The sequence below is a fragment of the Dermacentor variabilis genome, chromosome 7 (assembly GCF_050947875.1).
Source record: "Dermacentor variabilis isolate Ectoservices chromosome 7, ASM5094787v1, whole genome shotgun sequence".
Classification (NCBI taxonomy): domain Eukaryota; kingdom Metazoa; phylum Arthropoda; class Arachnida; order Ixodida; family Ixodidae; genus Dermacentor; species Dermacentor variabilis.
Window position 1 is genome coordinate 123,916,852 of NC_134574.1, and position 16,361 is coordinate 123,933,212.

Here is a 16,361-nt window from a genome sequence, read left to right on the forward strand (position 1 = left end):
AGGCATCCTATGAGTAACATGCCAGCAACGTTTCAAAAGCGTCACTTAATTACGGCCTTCGCGAAAGATTCCTTAAGCAAGTGTATCGACCGAAAGCGTTGTACGACCGTTATCCGCAATGTTTCGGAATATCCTGCAGGTGAATATTGTGTGACACCAAGTTCACGTTAAGCGGGAATGAGAGGCTTATTATGCGTAGTTTGTAACGAAATTTTAAACGTTTATCGATTAATTATGAGGTCTGTAATTAACTGCACTGTAAACTCGTCTTCTCGCTATTTTGATTCGCAATTTTAGGTGCCCGCGCTGTCGTCGGAGTCAGACGAATCGCGTCGTCTGCGTTTCGCGGAAATAGGGCATGCTTTAGTTGATCTGTAGGCAAGATTCAAAGCGTGTGTGTTAATTACGGCCTTTGTAGTAAATTATTTACGCAAGCGCGCCAGAGCGTTATAAAGTATGATTTCGCTAAAAATTGCCCAATGAAGTGGTCGGAAGCGCTGTATACGCAGCTAACGTTTGATGGGTGAGGATGTGTGAGTAAACGGCCGAGTCGGATACAGGCAACTTTTCAAAATTTCTTGTTTAATTACATTAAAGCAACAGCTTGAAAGAAACTAATTCACTAGAAATTATGTGATTCTACAAGGTCGCACAAGTCCGCTACCTTTCTTTTTGTTTTTTTCTTTTTATTCCGTCCTTTATTAATACGAGTAGGTGGCACTGTTCAGGAGTGCAAACGGCACGCCGTCCTTGCCAGTGCAGATGCAGACCTCCTTGCAGCCGGCGTCCAGCTGGATGACGTAGCAGTCACGTGGGCACACCCTGGGCGGGCACTCCTCGCACTGGCAGACTGGACAGCTTCCGCGGGCCATCCTTCGGGTGCAAGCCTGGTTAGCCTTGGGCTTGCACGAGAAACGGCCCGTCGCCTGAGAGCAGGGCGCTGCGAGTCGACGAGGTCGAGGGTTCGGTGTTAGTGCCGATGGTTCACGGTGCCAGTCACGGCGTCCACATTTGTGGACGCGAATTCTTTTTGCCAATGCCGTCCACGTCCAGCAGCGGCAAATAATAATTAAAAAATGCCGCGGGATCCCACGCCCAGTGGGAATCGAGGTTACGCGAAGCAGCGTGCGGGGAGCCTACCAAGTTAACGAAACGACCATGACAGCACCGAGGCGTATAGGCGGCTGTTTCATGACTTACATGACACGCATGCCATAACATTCATGTCATGACCTATCATTTATGTTCGTCGTATACTCTTGTTATACTATGCCAATTTTCACACGTACCAAGCCGTACGCAGCTGTTTCGTGACCTACATGACACGCACGTCATGACATTGATGTCATGACCTATCATACCATGACCTAGATAGATAGATAGATAGACAGATAGATAGATAGATAGATAGATAGATAGATAGATAGATAGATAGATAGATAGATAGATAGATAGATAGATAGATAGATAGATAGATAGATAGATAGATAGATAGATAGATAGATAGATAGATAGATAGATAGATAGATAGATAGATAGATACTGTCAAAGTGGCAAATGTTCGCTAAGAAATGCTTCGCATTTAAAAACAACCGTAACTGAGGTGCGGGTCATTAGATGCCTCTGCTTACTGTGTATAGTTCACGCCAGAGGGCAGAGCATTGCTACACGTGAACACTTTACTACCGTGTCTGATGTTACGTTCGACGGGCTGCATTCTCTTAGCAGTGGGGAAGTAGTGGTCTTTTTATTCCTTGTTCTATCAGGAGTCAGTAAATAACTTGTACAAGTGGTTCGTGAAAGTGATTTGACTGTTTTTCCTGAAGAAGCGCGACGTTACTGACAGTATACACTAAGACTAAGTTTGGTCGGATTCAGGATCTTGTTTTACAGAGTTGCTAAAGTGCAATACATAAACGAAGGTACTGAATTGCTCCGTACAATTACGAGAACTCGCTGGAAAATACATAAAGCGTCGTCCTATTACATTTGTGTTGTTTCAAGAGTCTGCAGTAACTTGGAATAAAATTGTATGACTCTGACACATTTACTGACAGTGTGTGGTGACTCGTGGCTATATAGGAGGTATACTACACAGCCTGTTTCAGCGACGATTGCCTCTCGGGTTAATAAGCATAGGGGCTGCGAGACGCAACGATGATTTTTAAGGCTGTGCAGACATTTTAAATGTCTGATAGAATGCATTTAAACTTTGTTAATTATTGTCATATTCGGTCCGATCAGTTAATATTCCAAATATTTGCGCACACTGTCTGTGGCCGAAGATGCTATAGGCGCTTAGCCAACAACAGCAGTGCATCACAAAGATTCGAGAGCTAGAGAGCACTTCAACGATTCTTTAACAGACTATCGCACATTTGAAGAATAATGACTGTATAGCACCGCGTGTAACTGTGTCCATCTAATTCGTGCTTCCGTCTTGTCATAGGTGTCGTGGTAATTCTGTCCCTTCTCAGTCTTCTTTCGGCTGAACAAATAGGAAAATACCGTTACCAAAAGAGGACAGCAATCAATTAACCTGTGTGTCAACTTATGTGCTTCCATCACAAATGCTGCACCCTTACATTGCTTTTCACTACGCTGCTTGTCGGAAGCCAACAGTGCTGTAGTTGCAACGCGGAGCAACACCGGACTAAGTGAGGCCATATCTAATACCGTGAATCGGCACTAAAAGTAGTTCGCCGTACACTTGATACGACGGCTCCAGGTCCGAAGAGAAGCCAGGTTCATACTTGCTCGATTACTGCACGCGCCAGCATCGTTGTTGCTCTTTACAAATTTGTTTCCGCCCCCCTTTCGCAAAAATGTATTCTCCATTGAGTCGTACGTCCAGCTGAATAAACAATTAGCCTCCCCGTTACAAATTGCTGCCTCCGCGCATACCAACATACGCATCACCGCCAATGGTGACCTCGACCCCAAGCTGTGTAATGAAGGCCTCGACCACAATGACAAGGAACGAACAAAAAAAGGGGGAAAAAAGCTGAAGAAGTAACAGTCACGTTTCTTGGCGGCGATTCGACGTATAGCCACTCTTTTTTTTTTTTTCTCTGTGGCAAGGTCACGAAGATGCCAATACTTGCGACCTTCTCAGAAGCACTCGCTGCATGTAGAGAGGTAGAGGAAAGAGCAAAGAAAGAAAGAAAGAAAGAAAGAAAAGAAAGAAAGTAAGAAAGAAAGAAGGAAAGAAAAGCGGACGTGATAAACCGGTGTTCGCTATACCGCGAATCACGTTTGTCGAATGATTGGTCAGCTTGACATGGAGGTGACATATTGTGAAATCGGCTGTGTAGAAATAATACGCAAGGCACAGGCTCAATCATATGACGCACATATTCTTTTCTTTCCTGGTAAGACGGATGCATCCAGAGACAGCGTGCATAGTGTATATGGTCCACTGTTGAAGGGAACGCGCGCTTAAGGTTCTGTCTATACCATTATCGCTGAGATATGATAACGTGCCAATGCTTTATGTTATGTCTACGCCCAATTCGCTTTCATTTGTACTGCAAAATACCCAAGTTACTTGATTGGTATTCGCCGATAACTTCATTTCGCCTGAGAAATGCACAAATTAGCGAAGCCCCAGTGTCAGTGTTTCATGCGTTGACTTCTACAACAAGTTACTACCTATTATTTGGTCACCTAAGCGAGTATTTCGAGTATTTTAGAGCCTTTCCATTCAGCATACCATATATGGATAAAAATTCTGACAACCTGTTCTTGATTTCGTACACGCTTCTTCAGTGTGCTTTAAATCACTTCTATTTTTCTCGCATGCAAGTAAGCTGTGCGGGAATTCGCAAGGCCGAAGAAGGTTGAGAGTGAAAATCGCCATCCGCCCTGCTGCGGCACGAAGTTACGAAATAAACTCATACAGTTTCCTCGGAAAGTAAGCTTCGCCCGGTTGAAGAGAGCTCCATCCCGTAGGACGCGGATCGAACTCGGATCACCGCCATTTCCGTGGCGGTCGCTCTACAATCGGAGCTAAACCGGGAGGCTAGCGGATCCCATAGCGAGACCGAATTAATCTACAAGTACAAGCAGAGGCACACTGGAAACGAAAAATAAATTCTGCGAGAACCCGCGCGGATGACTGCACTTCCTCGTTATAACTGGAATTTCATTTTAATTCCTCGTCTCAAGACTTCTGCGCTAAGTTCTAGACACCACCACGTATCAACACGGCCTGGACCTCCTTACTTTTCTCGTCGTCCTATTTCACCACTCTTTTTGGTTCTCTCTTTTTCTCCTTACCTTGTGGAAAGCAGCAGGCCATAACGGACTAGATCATGTCTATCTGGGCTATACATTTCCTATAATAAATGCAATATAACCTACAATAATTCTAAATTTACACATACTGCAATCACCAAAGGTGATTTTAGCGGGTGGTACAACAATATCATGCATCAATGACAAGCAAGCTGTAAAAAAAAAGGGGGGGGGGGGGCTCATGCTAACAATAACTCGCAACAAGACACTCACAGTAGTTACATATAACGCTGAAACATTGCGGTCCACACACGCGCAGCAAATTGTTCGCACCACTCAGAGAGAAAATGAACATGCAATAATCACAGTAATGAATAATACAGTAATGATATCGCGCATGACTACTTAAGTGCGGCATACAATAACAACAGTATACGACATTAACAGTACACCAAGACTACATCAGTAACTCACTACATCAAGACAAGAGACATACAATAGAAAAAGATGTGATAATAATACAGTTTCTTCTGTAATAAATTATCCTTCTCCCGATCCCTCGTTCACTACGTCAAGTCGATCATAACAGCCGTTTCTTTCCGACAAAAGTAAGCAACCATCCCGGTTATATTGGTTTCAATATAAAACAAAAAAACGCAGAGTAATTAACGGCTGCTGAATGATTTCCAGTCAGTCAATAAGGACGCCTCGCCTTTAGGAATTAAGTTAACAAAGTTGTTTCCCGTTTTACGCAAAAAACAATATTTATTATTTGGGCAATCTCAAGTTCGCATGCCCTTAAAGCAACGTGTGATCCCTGCATTAATAGTTTGCCCCTTCAACGAACACACCGCTCTACCCAAGTATGACGACGCGCCGTTACTGTGTTTAGTTGCTGCCATTATGATGGTGCGTAGGTATACGACCACGTTTCCGTTGTTTCTCATTCACAAGGTCCTCGGTTTGCCCCAAAGTCCGGTTCTCAACGGCATTACGTGTATCGAACCATGTGAATGAGCGTTGCCTTTTCTTTTCTGTTTACCAGAATGAACGCGCGAAGTCACACAGCACACATATTTACTTTGTTTGGAGAGGCGAGAAAATTCGCTATTCGATTTCGTATTCGTGGGTCGTTTTTTCTTTTTTTTCTCGAATATGCGTGGTCGATTCGATTAGGAAATTTCAACGTTCGAACAGCCATTATTCCTTATTACCGGTTAGACGTTTCCTCTAAGGCTGGGCCATGCAACGCGCGTGTGGCGTATACTCACTGTCGCAGTTGCAAGCGTGGCAATCACCGATCTTGTCCGGCTTGCAGAAGTGTCCTTCCTCGCATGGCTTGACGCGGATGGGACAGCCCTGCGGCAGAGACGCTGCGCGCGGGGGAGGCGAAGTGAAGGAATACGCGAGTTGAACGCGGGAAGGCTTGTTGAGATTGTCGTCATTCCATTCGTTGTCCTGAGAATCGAAGCTGTTTTTTTTTTTTTTTTTTTTACCGAACACTCCCAGAATTTGCTGACGGTGGCTTGCTGCTGCTGCGATCCTGCTGAATAGCTCATACACGAGTAATTTTTTTTAAAACAAGAAAGAATTATTAGGTGTTTGATGGCGCGATCGAACCTCGGTCTGCTAGCATAACAGCTCGGTGCTTTTCTTTCTTGATTTTTATTATATTTATTATATTTATTTATTTATTTATTTATTTATTTATTTATTTATTTTCAATCAATGCAAATGGAGGTGGCAGAGGCAAAAGTTGCATGAACGCAGGTTGAGGTGCCCTCGGCCACCGGATTACCGCAGCAACTAGTCCAGCAATACGAGACAAATATTACACAAGAACAAAGCAATATTACAAGCAGCAAAATATTTCAAATAACAAAATATTGCAAATAACATTTGTTAAGAAATACCAAAATTTGGCTCAGATCGACAAGGTATACTAGTTGATTTAAAGATACGGTAAATGTATGGCATATAATGAAACACCAAATTGAAGATCGAAAAAGAAAGAGAACTAGAACTGTGAGCTGAGCTTTTGTGAAGTGCTCAACGTTCGTACCGAATGCATTCTAAGAGTTGAAAAGCCTTGGTGAAGCGTGTATCCAACCAATTTGTTCGCCGTATTTTGTCCTCGGAACGACGGACGTTTCATAACTCTGGATTTCGGGTAGCTATATAGTACCGGTACGCGTAACGTTGCACGGGCGATGTACTCTAATTATTTGGCCATGATTGCACGTACACACTCCTCGCGCCTGAACACCGAGTCAATCTTTAGGACGACTGGCGCGTGCATGTAACGCAGCGCATGCGAGACCACGTGAGCGCTAGACCACGTGAGCGTGCCTCGGTTTCCATTAGGCCTAAGACGTAAGAATAAAAAACGGGCGACTAACAGTCAACTTTAACACGGCGTTTCGTGGGGCCGTAATTCAGTCTCCCGTACACCTCTCCTCGCCATTCTTTCCCCGAGAAACATCGAACATCGCCGATCATCGTGGTGACGTCACTGTGTCGACGACGCGCAGTGTGAATTCGAATAAACTATTCTCTTTATATTAGGCATACATTGCGAACTGTGTGGCACATGAAAAATAGACGTTGTATGTTGAATAACGTTGCGACTTGTGCGGCCCACAAACATGGAAAATCGAATAACCTTACACGTTGCATACAGGATGACGATAAATACGGCATTTACTTTTATTTCACTTAACCGATTCCCGAAAGCTTCGCAGGCATTCCAGCATCTATAGCTGATTGAGATCGGCGTAATTTTTTTTTCCTTATCTCTTTCAGGTAGTCTTCTTTGTACATTTCATTTCTACACAGCAAGTTATTTGATCCGCGCATGACGGCTCCAATCACGCTTTTTTTTTCTTCCTTTACTTAACCTTAGGAAGTGCATTTGCGATACGATAATAATGCATTTACGAACCGATACTTGGCCAGTCCCCCTTAATGGGCACGCGCCGCAGTTTTTCAGGCCACAACCATTACTGTGCAAGACGGTTCGCCGTTACGAAACCCAAAGCACTGGAGGGACACTTAAAAAGCAGCACTGAGTAAGTTTATATCGGTAAATTATTCATAAATTCATGACTCCCTATGCAGTTTCGAGTCGTTAAATTCCACAATTAAGAGTGGCAGCTTCGCTATTTCAGAAACGCAATTCATTAATACAGCTTAACCTAATATTTTTTTTTTCTGCTTAGTATCCCTTCTGTGGTAAGTATGTGCGAATATGCAAAATACCCGCCGTGGTTGCTCAGTGGCTATGGTGTTGGCCTGCTGAGCACGAGGTCGCGGGATCGAATCCCGGCCACGGCGGCCGCACTTCGATGGGGGCGAAATGCGAAAACACTCGTGTGGTTAGATTTAGGCGCACGTTAAAGAACCCCAGGTGGTAGAAATTTCCGGAGTCCTCCACTACGGTGTGCCTCATAATCAGAAAATTGTTTTGGCACGTAAAACCACATAATTTAATATGCAAAATTTAGAGTAACACTCGAGTCTATGTTACTGTTTCTGCATTCCCTTCAATAATTAAAGTTGAAAGTTTTGAAATATTCGTCTGCGGGCTATTACAATACCGGATAAGAACGTCGACTATACCGCCTATCGTCCGAAAAAAAAAAAAAAAAAAACGGAGAGAGAAGCAGCAAAGGCCGCCTCAAATTTGAAGTATTAGAATATATCAAATATTATGAAATATCAAGTAAGAAATATTCGACATTAAATTCAATATTAGAAGCGGAAACTTTCCGAATATACCATTTTTCTGAAAATTTTGCTATTCGCTCTACTCTGCTCGCACTCAACTAGTGTGTTCATTATTCATTTTCTCTATTGTACTGGCTATCGGGAACTGAATATTTCCGCATATTTGATTAGATTTGAGAACGTGACAACTCAAGTCTTTATTTATTAGCAAGGATCGGAGAAGAAAAAATGTTTCGTTCGGTACGTTGTAATCCTTAAAGGGACTGACAACCAATTTTCATGGTACCCACTTCTTTCTTTTCTTTTTGTGCAATGGAAAGCTTACCAGTCAGAGTGTCTAAACATGAAGTGGTAACGCGGAAAATGATGTGGAGCATTTTTTATCACAATTTTTTGTCTGCACTGAGCTCGTAGACGTTCCCTGGAAACATGCTGAAAACACTGATAGGTGAGTGCGATAGTGATTATACGCCGGCATTAGTGGAAGCCAGACGACAAGTTCAGCCGTAACTCTGAGTGAGTAATACTTTCTTTGTCAAGTTGATGTTCCTGCGATTCATGTTTGCCGAAGGGTTAAAGTATTTCTGCGATAATAGCAACGTATTTTCGTGGTTTCCTGTCCAACTGCTTTGGCATTTAACCAGTCAAAACGAAACCGATCGGATCGAAAACGAAACGACGCTTTTACACGTGATAAAAAAATTATGGGGTTTTACGTGCCAAAACCACTTTCTGATTATGAGGCACGCCGTAGTGGAGGACTCCGGAAATTTCGGCCACCTGGGGTTCTTTAACGTGCACCTGAATCTAAGTACTACACGTGATACGCAGTTCAGCGTGTTGCCGTAACCATGCGCGAGCTTTTGATTTCCGAAGCATAGAATAAAGCGCCAGTGGGAATAATATGCCAACTGCAATTTTAGGGCAATAGTTATGCTGTACTTAATAAGAGTCGACTTACGTACAGTGATCTCATAGAATACATCCGAAGTACTAACATTTCACCGCCAGGCCTCGCCACTTACTGATTTTTGTCCTTTGCCAATTTAATATTATAATTCCTACTTAAATCGCGAGCAGCATGCTAGAACCTGTCGGTATAAATCATGATCATTTCATTTCCATTAGCGTCTTGCAACACATACTGGTCAGTTGCGAGTCTCTTTAAACAAAAGTGTACTCACCATTGGCTACCGGGTCATCTGCACAGAGGAAAGTGACAAAAAAAAAACAGTATTCATGAGGAAACATACATACATATATAATAAAATTAGAATTAGAGTAAAATTATAATAAAGCAAAATTTATATATATATATATATATATATATATATATATATATATATATATATATATATATATATATATATATATATATATATATATATATAAATTTCACCCATCTTTGGCACAAATGGCACAAATTTATGTGAACTTGTCTGACCTGATCGTGCTTGTGGCTTCAGATTTTGTTGTCGCTTTATTTATTATGCTTTTTTCTGCCTTTATCCTTACCTAAATTTTGAAACAATCCTATTCCTTCTACTCGCAGAAGGCAACGATTCACAGTGCATACGCATAATCACTGCTAACTGTTGCCTCCAAAAGCAATATTTTGTTGAAAATTATTCATTTGGAAAGTCACAAAGCCCTTTAAAACCAGAAGGGCGAAGTACAAGCAAATTCGCCATCCACATATGGCCGCTTAACCGCCCTACTTTCAGCTCCCGCAGACCGATCCTGCACACCGATCTCGAAGGTCCTGCTAGGTGAGCTGCTAGATTAGTTTTGCAAAGTAAGGCTCACAGCATTCACAGTGGCTCTGGCAACCTTCCTTGGGCGTCCTGCACTCGTAACCGATTGGACAGCCGAAGGCGACCTCCTTGCACAGGGGCTGGGCGTGGACGCCAGTTTCTGCAAAAAAAGAAAACAATAACAATAAAAAACATTACGCGGATCCAGCACACGTCTTTTTGATCCACATCTTTACGCTAGGTCCCGGAAGTGCCCCGTTTATTGATATCGAGGTAAAAAAAAAAAAAGAAAGTGGCATTTTCGCGCGACCGTCCGAGCATGGCAGCGATATCGAAGTTGAGTGTCGCGCTTCAGCACTTCGGTCGGTTAATTCTAGATATACGCGCGGGTGTGACTGTGCGCGGGTGTGGAAATACGCGTGTGCGTCAAAATTTCTGGCAAAATGTTTCTCAGCATTCCGCGTACTTAGGGCCGGTAAAGGCATTGCACAGGCTCCACTGCGCCTTCCGTAAAGGGAAGGCGCCAGTGAAGTGACACCAGTTTCAGATAGTGAGCACAATTTTTTTTTTTTTTGCAATAGTAGAAGATTTAGTATAAAAGTCATGGTGCCGTGAATGAAATGTTTGATGTGTTTTGCTCGCGCTGCGATCTACAAAATTCTGAGGGATAAGTCAGTCAAGAACGTAGACCTGGTTTGAGAAACTTTGGTGGGCGCTGAATAGCATAGCATCCACCTTGCATGTGGAGAAAGAGAGACAGAAAAGGGGAGAAAAGGCAGGGAGGTTAGCCAGTGTAAGTACAGGCTGGCTACCCTGTGCTGGGGAAAGGGGTAAAGGGAAGAAAAGGAGAAAGAAGAAAAAAGAACTGAGAAAAATTCACGCAGTCAATGAAATATCCAATAACTGAAACACTCAGTATTTCAGTAATTGAGTCACTGAAATACTCCACAGAGCTCTAATTGTCGATGACGCAGCCGTGACCCATCGCTAAAACTGCAATTACCAACAAACCCTTCACGTCGTGACTCAACACTGCTGTGTCGGTAGTGGGCCTTCACTAACACGTATCATTATCGCATTGTAATGGTTGACTCACCCATGTGCGCTAAGTGCAAGTGTGAGGAGACCATCGATCATCTCCCTTGCCACTGTTCTCGCTTCGATAAACAACGCCAGTATCTCCAGCGTTCCTTGAATAGACTGGGCGATAGGCCATTTAACGAAGAAAAAGTATGGTGAGCCTGGCCTCACAGCTGATCAGCCCTGAAAACCACTCAAGCCCTTTACAGGGACTGAAGACAACAGGCTTGAGGGCCCGTCTTTAGAAATGCCGCACCTGGATTAGTGCACGTGAAAGTGCGATCAGGACTCGTGCGTCCTCTCTCTCTCTCTCTTTCACTCCCCCATCCCCTCCCCCGGTGTAGGGTAGCAAACTGGACAAAGCCTACTTAACGTTCTGCCTTTCCTTCCTCCCTTCTCTCTCTCTCTACATATCAGATGATAAGACTGCAGTATACTGCAGTATACTGGGACCATATATGGTCCCAGTTTTCATTGCACCTTATTCACTGTCGGCCCACTCCACTGGATGAGACACATGAGGTAGGGAAAGGAAGCGGAAGTTCAAAAAATCATTACTCCTCAGAAGAGACACACAATTAAGGTTACCACTGCCGCTCCATCAAAGTGTTGTGATAAAGCGGCCGTACGTGACTGCCTTTGTTGCCAGGAAAATTCACGTCCGATGACAAAAAAAAACGCTGTCTACGAACTTCAGCTATACATCGACTGTGAACAGGAGTGATGAAGAAAGTCTTTTTAAAGAAAGGCACACTAGTATAGTATAACTATATCTCTACTGACTCACGCAATGATTTTGCCGCACTGCGAATGCAACACACTCGATTTGAACAAGAACAGCCAATGGTGTTGACCATAAGGAACACATTGATAACTGTCAGTTCAAGAATACTACGGCATTGTACGTGATAAAGCTTGTGTACTTGCAGCCTGCCTCACATACGTGAAAACCGCGGCGGCTACAAGTACAAAATTGTTCTTGAGGCAAACATAACTTATAGTACACGACTCTGGCCGCTGAACTTTGCCTCAAGAGACGGTTAGGCGTGTTTAGAAGAAGTGTATTCCAACAAATGGCAATGCCAATTTTGTGGGTCACGATGGCAGCAGAATATCACCGACGACAACATACGAGAACTGCGAACTGAGCACGGCAAGTGTTCACAGAAATGTCCGTGTCCATGCGCTTTACTAACACCCTCACTTATACCACCAACGAAAACTTGTTTACGCGTTAAAAGAAATTACCATATGCAGACATGATATAGTACATGAAGGCTACGTACAACCACGGCAACTCGCTAACAGATTATGTGGTAGAGGAAATTTGCATAATTATGTAGTAATAGCGTAAGATCACAAAACAGTTAGTCGTGTCTGCTTGACACTGGCTTTGCGCCACTTCCACTTCAAGAACGCTCTTTTAATATACACGCAAAAACACTGTTTATCACCCTCGAATTTATTAATAACACCCAGGGTGCACACAAGTATACATGACCTCTGCTCAGGCAAACAGAGCTTGGGCGTCATTCTGCCTGTAGGAAAACTGCCTCGAGAGACGGTTAAGTACCGCGTACATAAGCAACAAAGGAGCTCGGTTTCGTCGAGTTTGAACAGCTGTTATTCTAGGCGACTCCATGCTATATCACCCGTAGATTGCGCAGTCTGGGATACGTTGTTTTATTTGTTTGCCGAGGTCGCTCTGCAATGATGCGCGAGCACCACAAAACGCAGCTATATATATAGCGCTGCGGTAGACGAGACTCTCAAACCGATCTCGGCGCCGTGGTGGCCGCATGATGGACATTCCAATAATTATTGCACCCAGCTTCTAGAAGGTATCTGCTACAACGCGCTCCTTCATTACGTGCGTGTTGGTCTCTGTGCGAACAGTGTACGCATTTATTATTCAGTTCAGATAGGTGCATGAAGCTCTGAGCTGCAAACACAGATTGTCAGGCGCTAATTCTTTTTTTCAAAATTAACTGTTATCTGGTACGACCTTCGTTGTTGCTCAAAGAGCTTATATGTTTACCGTAAGAATAAATTAGCAGAAATAGCACGAAGGGTGACCACTCGTAGCGTTTATAAAAGATTGCGCCTCCGGCGCGTTTCCTTTTACGTCTTTTGTTTTTTTATGTCGTACCAAGAGGTACAGAACAGCTTTATAAGCCCAAAATTATAGCCAACTGACCCCTTTAGTTCTAATGCGATGGTATTGTATACTCTTCCTGTCGCGCAACCTCGACACGAGCCAGCACACCCACCAAGTTTACATCACCCCCGAAGTTCCAGCAGTGTCCCGTTTATTGCCATAGGATAAAAAATAAATTACGGCAGATCCAAAGCACTCTTCGGAATCTACGCTAGGCAAAGCTTTTTGTGAATCGTTTCAATGGAATCCTATATCAGGAGACGCACGAGGTGTGGGATTGTGTTTTTATTTCGAGTAACGCAACTGCTAACAAGCTCGGTTGTGTGGGTGACCCCCGCTACCAACTCGCCCAAGTCCTACGAAAAAAGAAGCTATTAACCACCGCGGTAATCCATTGGCTATGGCGTTTGGCATGCGGAGCTCGAGGTCGCGGGTTCGATTTCGCCCTACGGCGACCTCACTTCCATGGGGGCGAAGTGTATGAACGGCCGTGCACGTATAGGTTTCTACGCACGTTAAGGAAACCCAGGTGATCGAAATTATTCTGGATATCGGCACCACAGGGAGCCCCGTAATCAGATGACAATTTTAAATGGGTGAGCATACCTATACTTACCCAGCGAGAAAAAATGTCCGTCCGACCGTTTCCGTCCGTCCCGTGGGAATATCGCTTTCGAGATAAAGCCCGCAGCAGCGAAATACTTTACCTTCATGCTGCCTGTCGCTTCTAGGCAAACCAAGCGTCAAGAGCACGGCGCTCACGTAGCCCTCGGCACAAGCCACGCCTTGTCCCTTTCGCGGATCGCTTTCAAGATACGGGCCCGCGCGTCTCCAGGGCGAAGCGGCGAAAACACAGCGCACGGAGCTATCAGCAGTCGGCACTCTCTGTCCGCGCCATCGCAGATCGCCTTCGGGATACGGTTTGCGCGGCCGTGCCATATACGCAGCCTCCGCCGATGTACATTTGATCACGGTTAATAATCTGTTAACGCGGTTGGATAAGGCGCTAAAGAGCGATAACGGCCTATAATAATCGGAACGTTATCAGCGCACCTCGGGCCGCCGTCCGCAGTAGTTCGTATCGCCGCAGCGCTGTCGTTTGTGCTGTCCGGATAAAGTTTCGTAGCATTGATAATGACACCGGGCTCCGTAGAGATGAGCAAGTGGCACAACGCTTGCGCATACTTAAAGACAACTCCCAGAGGAGTTTCTGCGTAAATTTTTTTAAAAGTACTACCTCTACTCTCATCAGTCATTCCAACTCACCATTAGCCGCTGCTGTTGCTGCTGCGCCAACGCACGAAAGAACCAAAGCGCACGTGGCCAAAACGAGCAATCTTTTCGCCGCTGACGACGCGTCCATCTCGCTCGGCGGTCGTCGAAGTTCCGTCGGCGCGGCGAAGGTTCCGTAAAGTCCGCGGCGCTCGCAGAACCGCGTTGTCCGCTCAATGACTGGGTGGACTGGTTACTCTCTCCGCGAGCGCGTCGTCGAGAGGTCGACATGCGCCCTCCCCCTCTCTTACGGGCATGCGCGCGTTGAAGCGAACTATCGCGAATTCACGTCCCTCTCACGAACGTGCGTACTCCGCGTTCTGCGTGCCGCCTATAGTTAGAACCACGCAGCGCTGTGGAAGCTATAGCGTTTGCCATTCGCCAAAGGTGTAATGTACTCGCGGCCTCCGAGATGGAACCTGCGCCGGTGCGATCTCTGAGGCCACGGTGTACTACTTGGAGTTTCCTACAGAAGTTACTAGGGAAAGCTCTGGCGCTGCGATCGCTCATCTTATGAACGATCGCAGCGCCAGAGCGAAAACGAAAAGAAATCACGTGAAATAGAGTGAACGAGAATGAAAAAAAAAAAAGAAAGGAAATCGGTGCGGGCACGCGCGCTACACAACGCTACATTATCCTAGAAAACCGAGACGCAATCAAAAAGTTTCGCGATGTCTTGTATGCCGGATGCCTTAGGTACTTTGATAGGGCACACGCCTTGCAGGCGTAATAAGTCCCGCGAACGGTCTGGCCTCGCCATACACCTTGTAAAGCGTCCGCATCGATGTACAGTTTTGAATTAATTGTGGACTTTAACGTTGTGGGGCTGTACAGTGCGTGCATATGGGCTACGAGGCACACCGTAGTGGGGGAATTCGGGTTATTGTGGACCATCTTGGTTTTTTTTAAGTGCACACTCAAACACTGCAGTATAAAGTGCAGCGTTCTCGCACTCCGCCCTCCCGTTAAAAAATGCGGCCGCCGCCGTCGGGTTTCGAACCCAGGACCTCGGGCTAGGCAGAGCAACGCCGTGTACAGCCACAAAGCCGCCGCGGCCGGTGATGCACAATCTTATTTAGACGATGAACAGGAGGGAAAAAAAAAAGAAATAACAGTTATATAAGTAAAGGAGAATAGACGAAGGCCTTTCCCTGTTCGAGCGCCGCTTGCCGAACCTTGCCGTAAGCCAAGGTATCCGGTCAAGGCTCACGCGAAATCACGCTCTGCCAACCCGTGCAAACGCGTATTCGAATCTCGCGACGACGAGGAGGAGGAGGAGGAGGAGGAGGAGGGCGTCTACCGCGTTTTAGCGTGTGTAGCACGCACCGAAATGTTTCAGAAACCGTCATGTATACGGTGCGCGGTATCGAGTCCTCGGCGAACTTCAATCAGGAATACTAATGGGATACGTCGAGTCCGTTTAGACTGAGAGGATTGTTTTGAAAACCAATTTCCTTAAACCTTTGTGTGCGCAAACAAACAGGGACAAAGAATAGAAGAAACACAAGGACGAGAGCGTGTTTGTGTTTCTTCTATTCTTTGTCCCTGTTTGTTTGCGCACAAAAAGATTTAAGATGAATCTGTTCCAACCAGGCCGACTGGCAGTTATGCCCATTTCCTTTACTTTCGCTGTAATACGCTGATAATTAGGAGAGAAAGACCGGAGTTCATTTTTTTTCTAATTTCGTTCCTTAAACCCCTGCTCCGGTACGTGAGTGTGACGTTACGTATTTCAAGGTATTTTTTTTTCTTGTTTGGACCCCGTTGTCACAGTACAGGTTCCTCAAAAACGTAAAGTTAAGTCATTGGCTCATCGAGAGTACTATTAATGCGTGGTCTGTGTCTGTGTTCCAATACTCGCCGTAGACGGCAAAGTAGACGGCGAAAGGAACAGGGGCTATTCTTAAATATCGTTCCAATTCTGACGAAGCCGTCAAAGAAGACAGCGTCGCAAGCAAAGAATAATTAGAACTCGGTTTTATTTATTTCCTATTTGCTAAAGTAACTACAGCATAATTTTCCAAGTTAAGGTTTGTAACAGCGCACCCAAGACAAGGACAACAGGACGAATAAAACGACGACACGGCGCTTGCTTCTGTTGTCCTTGTCTTGGGTGCGCTGTTACAAACCTTACC

The 16,361-nt window shown here is 44.9% G+C and overlaps 1 protein-coding gene across 1 annotated transcript; it reads right to left on the reverse strand.

Annotated features, from left to right (window-relative positions):
* Nucleotides 1–563: 563 nt before the first annotated feature.
* On the reverse strand, nt 564–14,400 carry LOC142587108 (uncharacterized). The gene is made up of 5 exons (XM_075697996.1): nt 14,221–14,400; nt 9,769–9,876; nt 9,147–9,164; nt 5,508–5,609; nt 564–940 (listed from the first exon to the last, which is right to left on the reverse strand). The coding sequence occupies exons 1-5, from the start codon at nt 14,315–14,317 to the stop codon at nt 702–704; spliced, it is 564 nt and encodes a 187-aa protein (XP_075554111.1). The 5' UTR covers nt 14,318–14,400; the 3' UTR covers nt 564–701.
* Between the last annotated feature and the right edge of the window lie 1,961 nt (nt 14,401–16,361).

Coding starts and splice junctions, on each gene's coding strand:
- LOC142587108 (XM_075697996.1), bottom strand. CDS start 14,317: ATGGACGCGTCGTCAGCGGCGAAAAGATTGCTCGTTTTGGCCACGTGC. Junction 9,877..14,220: donor AGCAACAGCAGCGGCTAATG/GTGAGTTGGAAT, acceptor CTTTTTTTGCAG/AAACTGGCGTCCACGCCCAG. Junction 941..5,507: donor CCACGCTTGCAACTGCGACA/GTGAGTATACGC, acceptor GTCGACTCGCAG/CGCCCTGCTCTCAGGCGACG.